The sequence below is a fragment of the Oncorhynchus clarkii genome, chromosome 18, assembly GCF_045791955.1.
Source record: "Oncorhynchus clarkii lewisi isolate Uvic-CL-2024 chromosome 18, UVic_Ocla_1.0, whole genome shotgun sequence".
NCBI lineage: Eukaryota > Metazoa > Chordata > Actinopteri > Salmoniformes > Salmonidae > Oncorhynchus > Oncorhynchus clarkii.
The window spans coordinates 41,255,506-41,274,615 of NC_092164.1; the positions used below are offsets into that span (position 1 = coordinate 41,255,506).

General features: G+C 44.0%; 1 protein-coding gene across 4 annotated transcripts in view; it reads right to left on the reverse strand.

Annotated features, from left to right (window-relative positions):
- Nucleotides 1-582: 582 nt before the first annotated feature.
- LOC139373522 (uncharacterized) overlaps nucleotides 583-19,110 on the reverse strand; it is a 34,755-nt gene continuing 16,227 nt past the window's right edge. Inside the window, exons 1-5 of one of the 4 annotated variants that reach the window (XM_071114128.1) lie at nucleotides 10,975-11,113; nucleotides 10,106-10,206; nucleotides 4,152-4,307; nucleotides 3,238-3,366; nucleotides 583-3,053 (exon numbers count right to left, since the gene is read on the reverse strand). In XM_071114128.1, coding sequence (XP_070970229.1) covers nucleotides 1,454-3,053; nucleotides 3,238-3,366; nucleotides 4,152-4,307; nucleotides 10,106-10,185 — 1,965 coding nt within the window. In that variant the 5' untranslated portion in view covers nucleotides 10,186-10,206; nucleotides 10,975-11,113 and the 3' untranslated portion in view covers nucleotides 583-1,453. Of the gene's footprint in view, nucleotides 3,054-3,237; nucleotides 3,367-4,151; nucleotides 4,308-10,105; nucleotides 10,207-10,974; nucleotides 11,114-11,223; nucleotides 11,263-19,110 lie in introns of those variants that run through there. The other 3 variants (XM_071114129.1, XM_071114131.1, XM_071114130.1) reach the window with 3 other exon arrangements.

The window sequence follows — 19,110 nt, forward strand, 5'->3', positions numbered from 1 at the left end:
GCCAGAGGATGGAGAACTGACTTTTTCTAAATGAGAAAAGGCCTAGGCCTTTTCGAAGTTAAAACAAACGGCTCACAATGTATGAATTTAACTGCATAAAATGTAGGATGCCACTAGTTTCTTGAGTGTGAAGAATAATCAAACCATCAGTTGAAGGGGTAAAACACATTTTTTGGAAGAAAAAAAAACATTCCAAGTCTGGATTGTTTAAATTTGCCCTCAGATTGTGAGCCGATTGTTGCACGTTGTTTAGGACAGGGCACCCTAATTAAAAGGGATGTTCCACTTAATACAATCTAACATGATTTTCTCACTTATTTTGGCTGTACCTTATTGCCCAAGACAATATTTTGGATGGGTTTTGCGTACCTAGATTTTGAGTCATTTTGGGGTCATTGCAGTGACTCACACACTTCTGTACTATTTTGTGAATAAACTAACAGAAATGTCTTAAAATAACTAAATATCAATTCCAGCAACCCTTTGGCAGCCCCTGTAATACGGTATAAATGACATGCATGCCAAATGTAATCAGTTACATGAAATTTGTAAGCATGAACAAAGTCTTAAGGTTACAGATGGTGAAATGATTATACGTTATTTTATTAATACTGTAATAATTGTATGTACAGGCAATGACAAGTGTAACTGAGCGTGATTTACAATGTATTTTGTTAATTATGTGATGTATGCTTTGAAATGTTTTCAATTACACTTTGTATGCTCTACTACAGGGGTTCCCAAACGTTTTCACAAGGGGCCCCCCCTTCCGGCATTGGGGAACATCAAGCGCACCCCCTGCGCATGCGTGCACCATGTCTATTTTTATGGGCACAAGCACTGTTCATGACACAAATTGTTCACACCCCTCTTGTTGGCTTAGAGAACATTTTGCATGTTTAAAGCACATTTTCTTGCAATTCTACACAGTTTGCCATGTCTAATGTTTATTCATGTGATATTTGAGTGACTCAAACATTACAACAGAATCTATAGGCTATAAAAACCTAGCTTAAAAAAAAAAAAAAGTTAGCTGACATGGGCGAGTTGATTTCTAACAAGTTATAAATAGCTCTCTAAGGTATGCAATGACTGACATGACAAGAGGAACTGATGATGCACTACCCAATTTCGAAATTGCACCTTGCGCCCTCCACCGACCTCTCAGCGCGCCCCCCAGTTTGGGAACCACTGCTCTACTACACAAGCCTGCGTGAAGTGAGTAAATTGAATGTTTTTGTATTTTTTGGGTTGGGTTGCATTTTGGGCTAACAAGCTGGTAAGAATATGACTGACTGATTTGTCCTGCTAAATGGTTCCCTTGACTTTCCAACCTGATTTAAGTTAACATTCCACCATCTTCGCTGATGTATATAAAACAACAGTGTGCTGACACCTTTGCACTCTCTACATGAAGGCTTTCACTCTTTGGACCTTAAATATGATACAGCCATCAGTCAATAAACTCACTGCTAAGCTGGAGCTGAAACCCCTCCAAGTGTTCTTTCAACCGCTCCCTCACGTCACCGCTCACCACAGTAGTCCTGATATCTGAGTGGTGGCCTCCCTGTCCATCAGTGGGCAATATAACCCTCAGCCCTGTACCCCCACCCTCCAAGCACAGCCCCTTTTTCTCCTCCACCAAGTCTCTAGGAAATCCCAACTCTGACACTAATATGGTTTGTGCTCCCACCTCTTCTGCCTCTCCCTCCATCCCAACTGTGCCCTTCAGCCAATCTTCAGAGGGCACAGGCACTAAGAGCAGTTGGCCCTCCTGCATCCAGAACACCGGCTCCTCCAGCTGCTGCTGGCTGTCCACTGGCTCTGCTTCTATTGAGTTCAGGTCTGTGACGAGTAACCCTTGCTGGGAGGCTGGGCAAGGCTGCAGGAATTGAACCCGGCTGTGGGTATCCTGCAGTGCTGCTCTGCCTGAGGGCTGCATCTGCTGAAGGCCCACCGGTGATTGTGTTTGTAACAGGGGGATGGACAGCTGAGGGTTGCAGTGAAGTTCCACGCCAGCTTTCACCCCTTTCTCAGGTGGCAGCTCCACCATGACTACCTGCACATCTTCACCACTCTCAGATGCGCCACAGTGATAGTAGTAGCTTTCATAGCTTTCCTGTGGCGCTCCTGCATATGTTGTGGCCTCTCCAACCTTTCGAACTCGAGCCTTCTTTAGAATTCGTCTTCCTCTTCGACCATCTCTGTCCCCCTCATCAACCTGAGAGCTCCAAGAGCCATCATCCATAGTTCCCTGTCCACCTTTCCTTATCTGAGAGCTTCCCCTGGACACTTTAACCCCATCGTCCTCTCGCCCTCTTCCACAGTAGAAGCAGTAACCCCCCTCCTCTTCCAACCCAGCTTTAGTCTCTGTAGTCTGGACCCGCCCACCCCAGTCAATCGGTTCCCCAGGTCCGTCTTCAAATAGCCCCAAGTCCTCTGGCACTCCATCCATCTCAGTCTCTTCTGGCTCTGCCAGGCTGGCACCTCCTACCTTATCTCCATGTCCTCTCCTCTCCAACCCCTGAATTCGACCTCCCCTGCCCTTAGCTCCATCCCGGGAGCGAAGCAGGGTGTGTTTCAGACGATTCTCTCTGAGGCGCAGGAGCGCATGCCGCAGCCGGTTCTCCCTCCGCCTGGCCGCACTAAGCAGACGCAGGGACTTCTCCAGGCTGTCGATGGCCCTGTCGTAACGCTTCCGCCACTCCAGGGGGCAATGCTGAGCATAGTTGTGTTCCTTGGGCAGGTAGAAGCCAGGAGGTGGGGGTAGGCGCAGCATGTATCGCGATGGGGAATGAGGACGGGGAGAGCATGGAGAGCCAGGTGGGTCTCCGGGTGAAGAGCCTGATGGTTGTTGAGGGGAACCCTGTGGTGTTTCAACAGTCGGCGCAGACGTTCCCTGGGGGGAAGGGAGGGGCTCTATCCGGTTATTAGGTTCCCCATTGGGTGTCTCAGAGCCCTGAACTTGTTCTCCACTAACTATATTTTTCACTTCAATTTCTTGTTGTGTGCCATTCTGGCTGTTTTGTTCCACTTTCAGAGAGCGGGACCTCCTTAAAAAAAGAATAGATGACATTTAACATGCATCCCAGCTCTGATCTACATGTACAATAGCGACTCATCGTTTCAATTCATAAAGTGTACGACTAAAATCAAATTGCACACTGTGCTACATGTACGTCCCATATATATGATAGACAATATAACAAATACATTTAATTTATTCAATTTTCTTACCTGGTCTGTAGGCTTATGACATTCTGTTTGCCCTTTCCTCTAGGAGTTTCTCCCCCTCCTCTTCCTCCTGGCTGCAGGACCATTTCGAAGACTGTGGGCAATGCATCGTCCTTGAGCCTTCGGTACCCACTGTGTAAAGTTAGAAGGTAAGATGGCGATCATTTAAAATGCTGGCAGTTATCCTTGATGCACTGTTACATACCGTATATTTTCATACACTTCATGACCAGAAGTATGTGGACACTTGCTCGTTGAACATCTCATTCCAAAATAGTGTCCATTAATATGGAGTTGGTCCCCCATTGGCTGTTCTAACAGCCTCCACACTTATGGGAAGGCTTTACACTAGATTTTGGAATATTTCTGCGGAGACTTTCTTCCATTCAGTCACAAGAGCATTAGTGAGGTCGGGCACTGATGTTAGGCGATTAGGCTCTGTGCAGGCCAGGCAAGTTCTTCCACACTGATCTCGACAAACCATTTCTGTATGAACCTCGCTTTCTACACGGGGGCATTGCCATGCTGACACTGGAAAGGGCCTAACCCAAACTGTTGCCACAAAGTTGGAAAAACAGAATCATCTAGAATGTCACTATGCTGTAGCCTTAAGATTTCCCTTAACTGGAACTAAGGGACCTAGCACAAACCATGTAAAACAGCCCCAGACCATTATTTCTCCTCCACCAAACTTTACAGTTAGCACTATGCATTGGGGAAGGTAGCGTTCTCCTGGCATCCAACAAACCCAGATTCATCTGTCAAGATGGTGAAGCGTGTTTCAGCACTCCAGAGAAAGCGTTTCCACTGCTCCAGAGTCCAATGGCGGTGAGCTTTACACCACTCCAGCCAATGCTTGACATTGTGCATGTTGATCTTAAGCTTGCCCTCTATCAGTTAGAAGAGACACTACATACCTGACACCTGAGAGTTCAAAACTCTCTGGGGTGAAGTGCTTGGAGCAGAAATAGATGAAGTTGCTCTGGGGGTCCCATGGCCCCTGGCCTTGTGGGCCCTTGCGGTGCGAGTTGATGATCCATAGGTCCCGGCGTGGTGTTCCACGCTTTGGCAACCTGGCAACCACAGGAACTTAATGAAGACTTGCAATAATGTATTAGTCTGCCATGCACATGGTTAAGTAGAAGGTCTGCGTTCATTTAAAAATCTTCTGTATATATGACAAATGTTCAGGGTTTGGAGTTTCTAAACAGTGAGTTGGTGATGATTGCCAGTTCATACCTGAACACAACTTTTCTGTCGTAGTAGGCTACTGCTTTACAGCGCATTCATAAAGTATTCAGACTCCTTGACTTTGTTACATTTTGACATTACAGCCTTCTAAAATTGATTAAAAAAAAATGTATCAATCTACACACAATACCCCATAATGACAAAGAAAAAAAATGGTTTAGACATTTTTGCAAATGTATTAAAAATAAAATAAACTGAAATATCCTGAGTTGTCTTGGCTGTGTGCTTAGGGTCATTGTCCTGTTGGAAGGTGAACCTTCGCCACAGTCTGAGGTCCTGAGTGCTCTGGAGCAGGTTTTCATCAAGGATTTCTGTACTTTGCTCTGTTCATCTTTGCCTCGATACTGACTCGCCTCCCAGTCCCTGCCGCTGAAAAACATCCCTACAGCATGATGCTGCCAGCACCTTGCCTCACCGTAGGAATGGTGCCAGGTTCCTCCAGATGTGAGGCTTGGCCTTCAGGCCAAAGAGTTCCATCTTGGTTTCATCAGACCATGATTCCAGACGGGCTGTCATGTGCCTTTTTACTGAGGAATGGCTTCTGTTTGGCCACTTTACCATAAAGGCCTGATTGGTGGAGTGCTGCAGAGATGGTTGTCATTCTGGAAGGGTCTCCCATCTCCACAGAGGAACTCTGGAGCTCTGTCAGAGTGACCATCGGATTCTTGGTCACCTCCCTGACCAAGGCCCTTCTCCCCTGAGTGCTCAGTTTGGCCGGGCGGCCAGCTCTAAGAATAGTCTTGGTGGTTCCAAACTTCTTCCATTTAAGAATGATGGAGGCAACGGTGTTCTTGGGCACCTTCAATGCTGCAGACATTTTTGGTACCCTTCCCCAGATCTGTGCCTCGACACAATCGGAGCTCTACAGACAATTCGACAGACAATTTGAGAGACTAGTCAAGGACCATATCACCTCCACCCTACCTGACACCCTAGACCCACTCCAATTTGCTTACCGCCCAAATAGGTCCACAGACGATGCAATCTCAACCGGTGCACCGCCCTCAACCGTAAGGCTCTCCAGAGGGTAGTGAGGTCTGCACAACACATCACCGGGGGCAAACTACCTGCCCTCCAGGACACCTACACCACCCGATGTCACAGGAAGGCCATAAAGATCATCAAGGACATCAACCACCCGAGCCACTGCCTGTTCACCCCGCTATCATCCAGAAGGCGAGGTCAGTACAGGTGCATCAAAGCTGGGACCGAGAGACTGAAAAACAGCTTCTATCTCAAGGCCATCAGACTGTTAAACAGCCACCACTAACATTGAGTGGCTGCTGCCAACACACTGACACTGACTCAACTCCAGCCACTTTAATAATGGGAATTGATGGGAAATGATGTAAATATATCACTAGCCACTTTAAACAATGCTACCTTATATAATGTTACTTACCCTACATTATTCATCTCATATGCATTCGTATATACTGTACTCTATATCATCGACTGTATCCTTATGTAATACATGTATCACTAGCCACTTTAAACTATGCCACTTTGTTTACATACTCATCTCATTTGTACATACTGTACTCGATACCATCTACTGTATCTTGCCTATGCTGCTCTGTACCATCACTCATTCATATATCCTTATGTACATATTCTTTATCCCCTTACACTGTGTACAAGACAGTAGTTTTGGAATTGTTAGTTAGATTACTTGTTATTACTGCATTGTCGGAACTAGAAGCACAAGCATTTCGCTACACTCGCATTAACATCTGCTAACCATGTGTATGTGACAAATAAAATTTGATTTGATTTGAATTCCTTCGACCTCCAAGGCTTGGTTTTTGCTCTGACATGCACTGTCAACTGTGGGACCTTATATAGACAGGTGTGTGCCTTTCCAAATCATGTCCAATCAATTGATTTTACCACAGGTGGACTCCAATCAAGTTGTAGAAACATCAAGGATGATTCATGGAAACTGGATGTACCCGAGCTCCATTCCGAGGCTCATAGCAAAGGGTCTGAATACTTGTAAATGTTATGTTTTTTTTAAATACATTTTGAAGAAGCATTTGCAAAAAGAGAAGGGGTCTGAATACTTTCCAAACACACTGTAAAAGTCACAGGGCTCTATTTGAACAAATCTAACACAATGGTAAATCATAATTGTTCCCTGTGGGCGTATAATACAGACAAAGTATCTATGGTAGACTATGGAGGGTTTGATGCACATCCAAACTTTTCAAAGGGGCTGGATAAAGATCCAATATAAAGAAAGAGGGAATGGCCACTCACATTTGCGAGCATTATAACAGTAATTTTATTTGTATTAATGTTTTATAAACACCATGGAACCATCTTACAGATCATATTTGCACTTATCCAGAAATAGCATTACAATCGAGCCATGTACATTCACACCATAAACTGTGAATCTTTCTAATAAGTTACTCTTTTAATTTGACTAAAATCCTGTTATTTCTAAATAGGATCGGTCATAAAAATGATGAATTGCTTCTCTCGTTCCAAGGCACTCTATGCACTCGCAGACCTAAATATCTTTACGCAGAACATTCGCACGTCTATACAAAATAATAGGCTCCTGTCAATTGTATCGTTGCCTATGTGCGAGGCAGATTCTTTAAAAAAAAAAAGAGTGGCATTATAGGACTGAATAGTTTGGACTGGAGCGCGTCTTTGGTAATCCGACAAGGGGCACTCTTTGAAAATGGGGACGAACAAGCATGTGAAGTGTGAATTGTAAACAATGAAAAAGCACGAGGGCAAAAACCTCCATAATATCTCAAATATTAAGGTAGACCATTTAAAACCCTTTATTCATAGACTACTTGGCTCCTTGGCCAGGATAAAAAGACACCTGTGCGATGCTGTTAAACCAGCATTTAAGTGGAGGGTAGGCTGTGTTTGGCTTTTAATCAAATTAAACTAAATGGGGGGGGGACCATTAGTTGGTTTCTAAATACAAGCCTATGAAAATCACCAGTACAAAATAAACTTCTCATTCCATGGGCACTGTGTATCATGGATAGGATACGCTACCACTCGCAAAATACATGCCATTATTAACTGCGTTACCGTTACCTTTTTGTGGGTCTTAAAACTTCCCATTAGTGCTGCATGGAATTTTCACTTTTGCGCTTGTTTTTAAGGACACACCTCAAATACTGCCGTATCTGCCACATCAGCGCAAGCGAGCTGACATTATACAGTGGCTTGCAAAAGTATTCACCCCCTGGGCATTTTTCGTATTTTGTTGCCTTACAACCTGGAATTAAAAATGATATTTGGGACGGGGGGGGGGTGTATAATTTGTTTTACACAAATTTGAGCCAGTGGATTACCACTTTGAAGATGCAAAATATTTTGTGTGAAACAAACAAGCAATAAGACAAAACAATTGAGCGTGCATAACTATTCAACCCCCCCGAAGTCAATACTTTGTAGAACCACCTTTTGCAGCAATTAGAGCTGCCAGTCTCTTGGGCTATGTCTCTAAGCTTGGCACATCTAGCCACTAGACTTTTTGCCCATTATTCAAGGCAAAACTGCTCCAGATCCTTCAAGTTGGATGGGTTCCGCTAGTGTACAGCAATATTCTCATTTGGATACAGGTCTGAGCTTTGACTAGGCTATTCCGTGACATTTAAATGTTTCCCCGTAAACCACTCGACTAACCACTCGACTGTTGCTTTAGCAGTATGTCCTGCTCGACCCAATCTCAAATCTCTGGAAGACTGAAAGAATTGCCCTGTATTTAGCACCATCCATCATTCCTTCAATTCTATTTATTTATTTTTTAATTTTACCCCTTTTTCTCCCCAATTTCGTAGTATCCAATTGTTGTAGTAGCTACTATCTTGTCTCATCGCTACAACTCCCGTACGGGCTCGGGAGAGACGAAGGTTGAAAGTCATGCGTCCTCCGATACACAACCAACCAAGCCGCTGCTTCTTTAACACAGCGCACATCCAACCCGGAAGCCAGCCGCACCAATGCGCCGGAGGAAACACTGTGCACCTGGCCACCTTGGCTAGCGTACACTGCGCCCAGCCCGCCACAGGAGTCGCTGGTGCGCGATGAGACAAGGACACCCCTACCGACCAAGCCCTCCCTAACCCGGGCGACGCTAGGCCAATTGTGCGTCGCCCCACGGACCTCCCGGTCGCGGCCGGTTACGACAGAGCCTGGGCGCGAACCCAGGACTCTGATGGCACAGCTGGCGCTGCAGTACAGCGCCCTTAACCACTGCGCCACCCGGGAGGCCCATTCCTTCAATTCTGACCAGTTTCCTAGTCCCTGCCGATGGAAAAACATCCCCACAGCATGATGCTGCCGCCACCATGCTTCACTGTGAGGATAGTGGTCTCAGGGTGATGAGAGGTGTTGGGTTTGCGCCAGACATAGCGTTTTCCTGGATGGCCAAAAAGCTCAATTTTAGTCTCATCTGACCAGAGTACCTTCTTCCATATGTTTGGGGAGTCTCCCATATGCCTTTTGGCAAACACCAAACGTGCTTGCAATTCTTTTTCTTTAGACAATGGCTTTTTTTCTGGCCACTCTAACGTAAAGCCCAGCTCTGTGGAGTCTGGCTTAAAGTGGTCCTATAGACAGATACTCAAATCTTCGCTGTGAAGCTCTGCAGCTCCTTCAGGTTAATCTTTGGTCTCTTTGTTGCCTCTCTGATGAACTTTTTAGTGATAGGGGGCAGTATTCAGGAATTCGGATGAATGGCGTGTCCAGCGTAAAATGCCTGTTACTCAGGCCCAGAAGCTAGGATATGCATTGGATAGAGAAAACTCTGAAGTTTCTAAAACTGTTAAAATAATGTCTGCGAGTATAACAGAACTGATATGGCAGGCGAAAACCAGAGGAAAATCCACCTAGGAAGTGGAATTTTTTTGATGTGAGTGGTTTTCCATTGAATGCCTATTAACTATGTAATTGGTTAGGGCCCAGATTTCAGTTCTTATGGCTTCCGCTAGATGTCAACAGTCATTCGACATGGTTTCAGGCTTTTTTTCTGAACAACCCTGATCTGTACTTCTCCATAACGTTGTTCATGACCTGTTTGGAGGGCCCCTTGGTCTTCATGGTGCTGCTTAGTGGTGCCGCAGACTCTGGGGCCTTTCCGAACAGGTGTGTGTGTGTGATATATATATATATACACACTGAGATCATGTGACAGATCATGTGACACTTAGATTGCACACAGGTGGACTTTAACTAATTATGTGACTTTTGAAGGTAATTGCTATGAAGCCCCTAAATAAGATCTGGTGCAACCAAAGGGAGTGAATACATATGCACACCACGTTTCCAAGTTTTTCCATTTCACTTAACCAATTGACTATTTTGTATATGTCCATTAGATGAAATCCAAATAGAAATCCGTTTAAATTACAGGTTGTAATGCAACAAAATAGGAAAAAACACCAAGGGGGATGAATACTTTTGCAAGGCACTGTACAGGTAAATTGCCAAACCTGGTGTTAGGGCTTGAAAATGCCAGTGCGACAATTTTTACATGACAAAATTGCAAACTAACGTGCGTTTGACACTTGCGCCTCCTTAGCGCCAGACGAAAATAGAGGCCATCGTCTTAATGCTTAGGTAAAATTATATTGGATCCACTTACCTGTGAAAGGTAATGCCAGCCTTACGATTTTCCCTGGTGTCACGGGATTTGCATCCACCTGCAGAGCAATGTCTAGGCATCTGAGCAGGATAGCTGGCAAGCTGAGGGGAAAAACATGTGTTATTATAGCCATCTATAGATAAACCATTCTCTGACATACCCTACACATGAACTTATATGGTAACTAATTCGTTTGAATAAAATCATTTATTTAAGGGTTAATTAAATAAATTAATAACATGAAACATACTGATTATTTGACAATGAAGGTAATTATGCTGTAGTCAAATTCCCAAATACTAAACCGTGTGCATTAATTCGTTATTATGGTCCATATAAATTTACATTTGTGCTTGATGCAATAAATAAGAGTAGGTGCACTCGATTTAAGTCACAGCCCGATGTGCCAGCCGATGGAATGGTCCCAAACATTTACACCACGCCCACCCGGCTAGCCTTCCAAGCTAAATCGAGCACAACTTATCACAGTCAAACTCGCACAATTTGCCTTGCCTGTCCAGGGAAGGAAAGCGCTTGTTTCATCATAAAAATATGACACGATTAATGACCCAGGAGCTCTTTAGGTTGTTAACTATTCTTAGCAAGCAAACATTGCATGTTATTTTTCACAGTGGCAATATCATCGCCCCAAAACACATTCATTTCAGGCAGCAAGACTGTTAAGCTAGCTAACGTACAGAAGTTGTAAGCCAGCAAGCTAGCTAACGACTGGCTAGCTCAGAAACGACTGTGGTTGAAGCTGACCGCCGTCAATGCTGTCCATATTTCAACAACAGTTTGACTATTAACACATATAGTATACCGTTATGCAGTTTATATTTGTAAAAGTTAATTATTTAAAGAATTACCTTAGCACTCAATCTTTCGACCTCACCAAGATGTCCGTCTTGCCCTTCCTCCCCTGCGACGACGACTAGTCTACCATAAATCCCGCCTCCTTTCTATCTAGCCAATGAATGTATGTAGGTAGTAGGCGAGGTAGTTTGCGTTTGTTAATATCCAATCAAATTGTTTTTAAAGACCTGTTGCTGGTTTTGCTCAATGTTCGAACCTGACAGTTTTTAGTAAAAACGGTGCCGGGTCAGAAGCTTATGTACCTTTTCAGACAGCATAATTCTATGGAACGCAGTTTGGGTCTTTGCGTGTCAAAAAATAAATACACATTTAATTTGACACGTCAAGTAACACAGTTATATTATAGAATGTTGTGTGTGCTGAATTTGCATGTACAAGCCAAGCGCCACCATTATGATCACTGCTGTGCAATATTGCTTTGGTAATAAGGTATTATTCGTTCGACTGAAAGGGAAAACGTCTGTGTGAGCATTTGAAATTAGATCAGAATCAAACGAGCAGGATAAACAATGTTTACAAATATATTTGATACAGGCGTTATTAGCAACTTATGGGGTAGCTAGCTTTAGCTTGGTACATAGCTAGCACAAATGAAACCAGCTTGAAAACAATGACCAGTTGAAATTGCAGTAATTAGCTAGGTAGCCACTTGTTGTTCTCCTATTGAAACAACTAGCTAGCCAGCTACTCTGTTTGTTGCCCAAAGCTAACGTTATACGCATCCAGCTAGCTTCATCTGTCTGGTATGCTTGACCGGACGGGGTTATGTGTTGTGAAGCTAGCCACAATAAGGATTAGCCACAAAGTGGAATTTGCGTTTGGCCTTTCGTAGCTCCTATTGCGGGACTTTGACTGTGGGAAATCACCTCCCCAGTTAGCCTATTGTGCGTATTGACATTCATATTGCACTAAGGATTGGGTATCAGTCTACTAGGGGTGGCAGGTAAGTTAGCCTAGTGGTTAGAGTGTTGGGCCAGTAACCGAAAGGTTGCTGGATTGAATTCCCGAGCTAACAAGGTAAAAATCTGTTCTGTCCCTGAACAAGGCAGTTGCCCGGTAGGCTGTCATTGTAATAAGAATTTGTTCTTAACTGACTTGCCGAGTTAAATAAAATAAATAATTAAATACTTAGCACCCAAATGCCTTTCCCAAAGTCCTCAATAGTTATCAGGCTCCAAAACATCCACGTTGTAATTTTTATTCTCTGGAATAGTACAATAAATGTGTCTCAATTCACAGTGGTTTCAGAGTCCCGCAATAAGAGCTACGACGCTAATGTTCTCTGGCTGTCACTGAGTAGACTGATACCCCATGTCATTGATCCAAAATCAATGTGTAACTCTGTGCTGTTGTTTGTGTCGCACTGCTTTGCTCTATCTTGGCCAGGTCGCAGTTGTAAATGAGAACTTGTTCTCAACTAGTTTACCTGGTTAAATAAAATACAAATGCAATTCTAAAGTCTAATATATCAAGTGTAATTAAAACAGATTCTTGTCAAATAAACAAATTGTATTTTGTTGAATTTATACAGAAATATTCCAACCTCGTTTAGCATGATCTATTCCATTATGGCATGATTCCACTATTTGTATTAATTTCCATCACTTTCAATGAGATACTTGTACTTTGAAGGCGAACAGCAAATTCCACTTTTGTGGTTAATCCTTATTGTGGCTAGCTTCACATAGGTAATAACCCTATAACAAGGGTTATTAGGGTTATTTTAGATAACTAGCTAGGTCGGACCCACCTATCTAGCTAGTTATCATCTAAAATAACCCTAATTTATAAGACAGTTCTTACTTGATTAATGGTGGTCGGACCCACCTATGTGAAGCTAGCCACAATAAGGATTATGGAATCATGCCATAATGGAATAGATCATGCTAAACCAAGTTGGAATGTTCTTATATAAATAAGACAAAAGCATATACCTAACCTTAATAAAAACAAATAATATTTGGTACTCTAGGGAGTGTCTTGGAATTTATAAGAAATTACATTTATGAGTAAAATGGGTAACACTTTACAATATGGTTTAATTTGTAAATGGTTTCTAAACCGTTTGTAATGACGTTAATAATGGTTATTTAATCATTTGTAAATGCATTATAAACCATTATTAAATGGGTTATAAAACATTGGTCAAAATAGTGAGCTAGCTAGTCAGTGCTTGCTAAATAGTGAGCCACTATTTACCTGCAGCTATTAATAATTTATAAATGCACATAATATTGAACCTGTATGTACACTACCGTTCAAAAGTTTGGGGCCACTTAGAAATGTCCTTGTTTTTGAAAGAAATGCAAATTGTTGGGCCATTAAATAACATCAAATTGATCAGAGATACAGTGTAGACATTGTTAATGTTGTAAATGACTATTGTAGCTCGAAAACGGCAGATTCTTTAATGCAATATCTGCATAGGCGTACAGAGGCCCATTATCAGCAACCATCACTCCTGTGTTCCAATGGCACGTTGTGTTAGCTAATCCAAGTTGATAATTTTAAAAGGCTAATTGATCATTAGAAAACCATTTTGCAATTATGTTAGCACAGCTGAAAACTGTTGTTCTGATTAAAGAAGCAATACAACTGGCCTTTAGACTAGCTGAGTATCTGGAGCATCAGCATTTGTGGGTTTGATTACAGGCTCAAAATGTCCAGAAACAAATAACTTTCTTCTGAAACTCGTCAGTCTATTCTTGTTCTGAGAAATGGAGGCTATTCCATTCAAGAAACTGAAGATCTGGTACAATGCTGTGTACTACTCCCTTCACAGAACAGCGCAAACGGGCTCTAACCAGAATAGAAAGAGGAGTGGAAGGCCCCGGTGCACAACTGAGCAAAATAATAGTTACATTAGAGTGTCTAGTTTGAGAAACAGACGCCTCACAAGTCCTCAATTGGCAGCTTAATTAAATAGTACCCGCAAAACACCAGTCTCAACCCTCAACAGTGAAGAGGTGACTCCGGGATGCTGACCTTCTAGGCAGAGTTGAAAAGAAAAGAAAAAACATATCTCAGACTGGCCAATAAAAATAAAAGATTAAGATGGGCAAAATAACACAGACACCAGACAGAGGAAGATTGTAAAAAAGTGTTAGGGACAGACAAATATAAGTTTGAGGTGTTTGGATCACAAAGAAGAACATTCGTGAGACGCAGAAAAAATGAAAATATGCTGGAGGAGTGCTTGACGCCCGTCTGTCAAGCATGGTGGAGGCAATGTGATGATCTGGGGGTGCTTTAGTGGTGGTAAAGTGGGAGATTTGTACAGGGTAAAAGGGATCTTGAAGAAGGAAGGCTATCACTCCATTTTGCAACGCCATGCCATACCCTGTAGACGGCACTTAATTGGAGCCAATTTACTAAAATTTCCTCCTACAACAGGACAATGACCCAAAGCACAGCTCAGGCACTGTGATAGACTGCATCCAGTTGGTTGAGTAGAGTGTTGGAGGCTATTTTATAGATGACATCGCCAAAGTCGAGGATCGGTAGGATGGTCAGTTTTACGAGGGTATGTTTGGCAGCATGAGTGAAGGATGCTTTGTTGTTATATAGGAAGCTGAATAGATTTAATTTTAGATTGGAGATGCTTAATGTGAGTCTGGAAGGAAAGTTTACAGTCTAAGTCAGGACCGTCCAGAGTAGTGATGCTGGACAGGCCAGCAGGTGCGGGCAGTGATCGTTTGAATAGCATGCAATTAGTTTTACTTGCGTTTAAGAGCAGTTGGAGGCCACGGAAGGAGAGTTGTATGGCATTGAAGCTCGTCTGGAGGTTAGTTAACACAGTGTCCAAAGAGGGGCCAGAAGTATACAAAATGGTGTTGTCTGCATAGAGGTGTATCAGAGAATCACCAGCAACAAGAGCAACCTCATTGTTGTATACAGAGAAGAGAATCGGCCTGAGGATTGAACCCTGTGGCACCCCCATAGAGACTGCCAGAGGGCTGGACAACAGGCCCTCCGATTTGACACAATGAACTCTGTCTGAGAAGTAGTTGGTAAACCAGGCGAGGCAATCATTTGAGAAACCAAGGCTGTCGAGTCTGCCAATAAGAATGTGGTGATTGACAGAGTCGAAAGCCTTGGCCAGGTCGATGAATACGGCTGCACAGTAATGTCTCTTATCGGTGGTGGTTATGATGTCGTTTAGAACCTTGCGCGTGGCTGAGGTGCACCCATGACCAGCTCTGAAACCAGATTGCAGATCGGAGAAGGTACGGTGGGATTCTAAATGGTCGGTAATCTGTTTGTTAACTTGGCTTTCGAAGACCTTAGAAAGACAGGGTAGGATAGATATAGGTCTGTAGCAGTTTGGGTCTAGAGTGTCACCCCCTTTGAAGAGGAGGATGACCGCGGCAGCTTTTCAATCTTTGGGAATCTCAGACGATACAAAAAGAGGTTGAACAGGCTAGTAATAGGGGTTGCAACAATTTCGGCAGATAATTTTAGAAAGAGAGGGTCCAGATTGTCTAGCCTGGCTGATTTGTAGGGGTCCAGATTTGCAGCTCCTTCAGAACATCAGCTATCTGGATTTGGGTGAAGGAGAAATGGTGGGGGCTTTGGCGGATTGCTGTGGAGGGTGCCGGGCAGTAGACCGGGTTAGGGGTAGCCAGGTGGAAAGCATGGCCAGCCGTAGAGAAATGCTTATTGAAATTCTCAATTATAGTGGATTTATCGGTGGTGACAGTGTTTCCTAGCCTCAGAGCAGTGGGCAGCTGGGAGGAGGTGCTCTTATTCTCCATGGACTTTACAGTGTCCCAGAACTTTTTTGAGTTAGTACTACAGGATGCACATTTCTGTTTGAAAAAGCTAGCCTAAAGCTAGCCTTAGCTTTCCTAACTGCCTGAGTATATGTGTTCCTAACTTCCTTGAAAAGTTACATATCACGGGGGCTATTCGATGCTAATGCAGAACGCCACAGGATGTTTTTTGTACTGGTCAAGAGCAGACAGGTCTGGAGTGAACCAAGGACTATATCTATTCCTAGTTCTACATTTTTTGAACGAGGCATGCTTATTTAAGATGGTTAGGAAGGCACTTTTAAAGAATAGCCAGGCATCATCTACTGACGGGATGAGGTCAATGTCATTCCAGGATACCCCGACCAGGTCAATTAGAAAGGCCTGCTCGCAGAAGTGTTTTAGGGAGCGTTTGACAGTGATGAGGGGTGGTCGTTTGGTCGCAGGCAATGAGGCAGTGATCGCTGAGATCTTGATTGAAAACAGCAGAGTATTTGGAGGGCGAGTTAGTTAGGATGACATCAAATCAAATCAAATGTATTTATATAGCCCTTCGTACATCAGCTGATATCTCAAAGTGCTGTACAGAAACCCAGCCTAAAACCCCAAACAGCAAGCAATGCAGGTGTAGAAGCACGGTGGTTAGGAAAAACTCCCTAGAAAGGCCAAAACCTAGGAAGAAACCTAGAGAGGAACCAGGCTATGTGGGGTGGCCAGTCCTCTTCTGGCTGTGCCGGGTGGAGATTATAACAGAACATGGCCAAGATGTTCAAATGTTCATAAATGACCAGCATGGTCCAATAATAATAAGGCAGAACAGTTGAAACTGGAGCAGCAGCACGGCCAGGTGGACTGGGGACAGCAAGGAGTCATCATGTCAGGTAGTCCTGAGGCATGGTCCTAGGGCTCAGGTCCTCCAAGAGAGAGAAAGAAAGAGAGAATTAGAGCGAGCACACTTAAATTCACACAGGACACCGAATAGGACAGGAGAAGTACTCCAGATATAACAAACTGACCCTAGCCCCCCGACACATAAACTACTGTTTACATCTATGAGGGTGCCCGTGTTTATGGATTTGGAGTTGTACCTGGTAGGTTAATTGATAATTTGTGTGAGATTGATGGCATCAAGCTTGGATTGTAGGATGGCCGGGGTGTTAAGCATGTACCAGTTTAGGTCACCTAGTTGCACGAGCTCAGAAGATAGATGGGGGGCAATCAATTCACATATGGTATCGAGGGCACAGCTGGGGGCAGAGGGAGGTCTATAGCAAGCGGCAACAGGGAGAGACTTGTTTCTGGAAAGGTGCATTTTTAGAAGTAGAAGCTCAAATTGTTTGGGTAGAGACTTGGATAGCCTGCAGAGTTCTGTATTACTATCTTTGCAGTAGATTGCAACACCGCCCCCTTTGGCAGTTCTATCTTGGCGGAAAATGTTATGGTTAGCAATGGAGATTTCAGGGTTTTTGGTGGTTTTCCTAAACCAGGATTCAGACACGGCTAAGACATCCGGGTTGGCAGAGTATGCTTAAGCAGTGAATAAAACAAACTTTAGGAGTAGGCTTCTAATGTTAACATGCATGAAACCAAGGCTTTTACGGTTACAGAAGTCAACAAATGAGAGCACCTGGGGAGTGGGAGTGGAGCTAGGCACTGCAGGACCTGGATTAACCTCTACATCACCAGAGGAACAGAGAGGATAAGGGTACGGCTAAATGCTATACGAACTGGCCGTCTAGCACGTTCGGAACAGAGAGTAAAAGGAGCTGGTTTCTGGGCACGATAGCATAGATTCAAGGCATAGTGTACAGACAAAGGTAAGGTAGAATGTGAGTACATTGGAGGTAAACCTAGGCATTGAGTAATGATGAGAGAGATATAGTCTCTAGAGACGTTTAAACAAGGTGATGTCATCGCATATGTAGGAGGTGGAACAACATGGTTGGTTAAGGCATATTGAGCAGGGCTAGAGGCTCTACAGTGAAATAAGACAGTAATCACTAACCAGGACAGTAATGGACAAGGCATATTGATATTAGAGAGAGGCATGCGTAGCCAAGTGAACATATGGGTCCAGTGAGTGGTTGGGCTGACTGGGGACACGGCGATTCAGACAGTTAGCAGGCCGATGCTAACACACTAACAGTTAGTAGGCCGGGGGTAAACAAGCTAGCAGTTAGCAGACCGGGTTAGCAAGCAAGCAGTTAGTAGGGGCTAGCAGTTAGCAGACCGGGTTAGCAAGCTAGCAGTTAGCAGAACGGGGCAGGCAAGCTAGCAGTTAGTAGACCGGGGCAGGCAAGCTAGCAGTTAGCAGACCGGGGCTAGCAAGTTAGCCTATGGGGGACGTCACGATGGGGGTAATTCTGTTTTTGCCTCTGCGTGCGGTGACGTCGATAGATCAGACGTGGAATTAGTAGGGTTCCAAGTAGCTCTAGGTAGCTAGCAGGTTAGCAGAATGGGCCTTCAGCGGACGTCGCACCTGAGGGGCCTGTTGGAATCCTCGGGCAGATTATGTCGGTGTTCCAGTCGTAGAGGATGGGCGGGGTTCCGTTCCCCGTACCGGCAGTAGAAGGGGTCCGGATATTGTAGCCCAGGAGTGAGCCCAGAGTTTGTGGTAGGAATTTGGGGATATGGAGAGAAAAATAGGTCCGGTATGCTCTGGTATGAAACGCGTTGTACGAACTGGCGAGAGCTTTCCGAGCTAAAGGTTAGCTGATGACCACTAGCAGTGGTTAGCTGACTGATAGCTGGTAGCTAGTTAGCTAGCTAGCTTCAGTTGAGGTATTCCAGTTCGGAGGTAAATAGAAATACTTTAGGGAAAAAAACCAAATCCACACCACATTGGGTGAGGCGGGTTGCAGGAGAGTATTTTGAAGTTGAGGTTTAGGAAAAAATATTTAAAAGAATGCAAAGAAAAATATATATACACATGGGACAAGACAAGACAAAGACGTCTGACTGCTACGCCATCTTGGATATATCCACAGTAAAACGAGTCCTATATCAACATAACCTGAAAGGCCGTTCAGCAAGGAAGAAGCCACTACTCCAAAACCGCCATAAAAAAGCCAGACTACGGTTTGCAACTGCACATGGGGACAAAGATCGTACTTTTTGGAGAAATGTCTTCTGGTCTAATGAAAGAAAAATAGAACAGTTTGGCTGTAATGACCATTGTTATGTTTGGAGGAAAAAGGGGGAGGCTTGCAAGCCAAGGAACACCATCCCAACCGTGAAGCACGAGGGTGGCAGCATCATGTTGTGGGGGTGCTTTTCTGAAGGAGGGCCTGGTGCACTTCCCAAAATAGATAGAGGACAACATTATGTGGATATATTGAAGCAGCATCAAGACATCAGTCAGGAAGTTAAAGCTTGGTC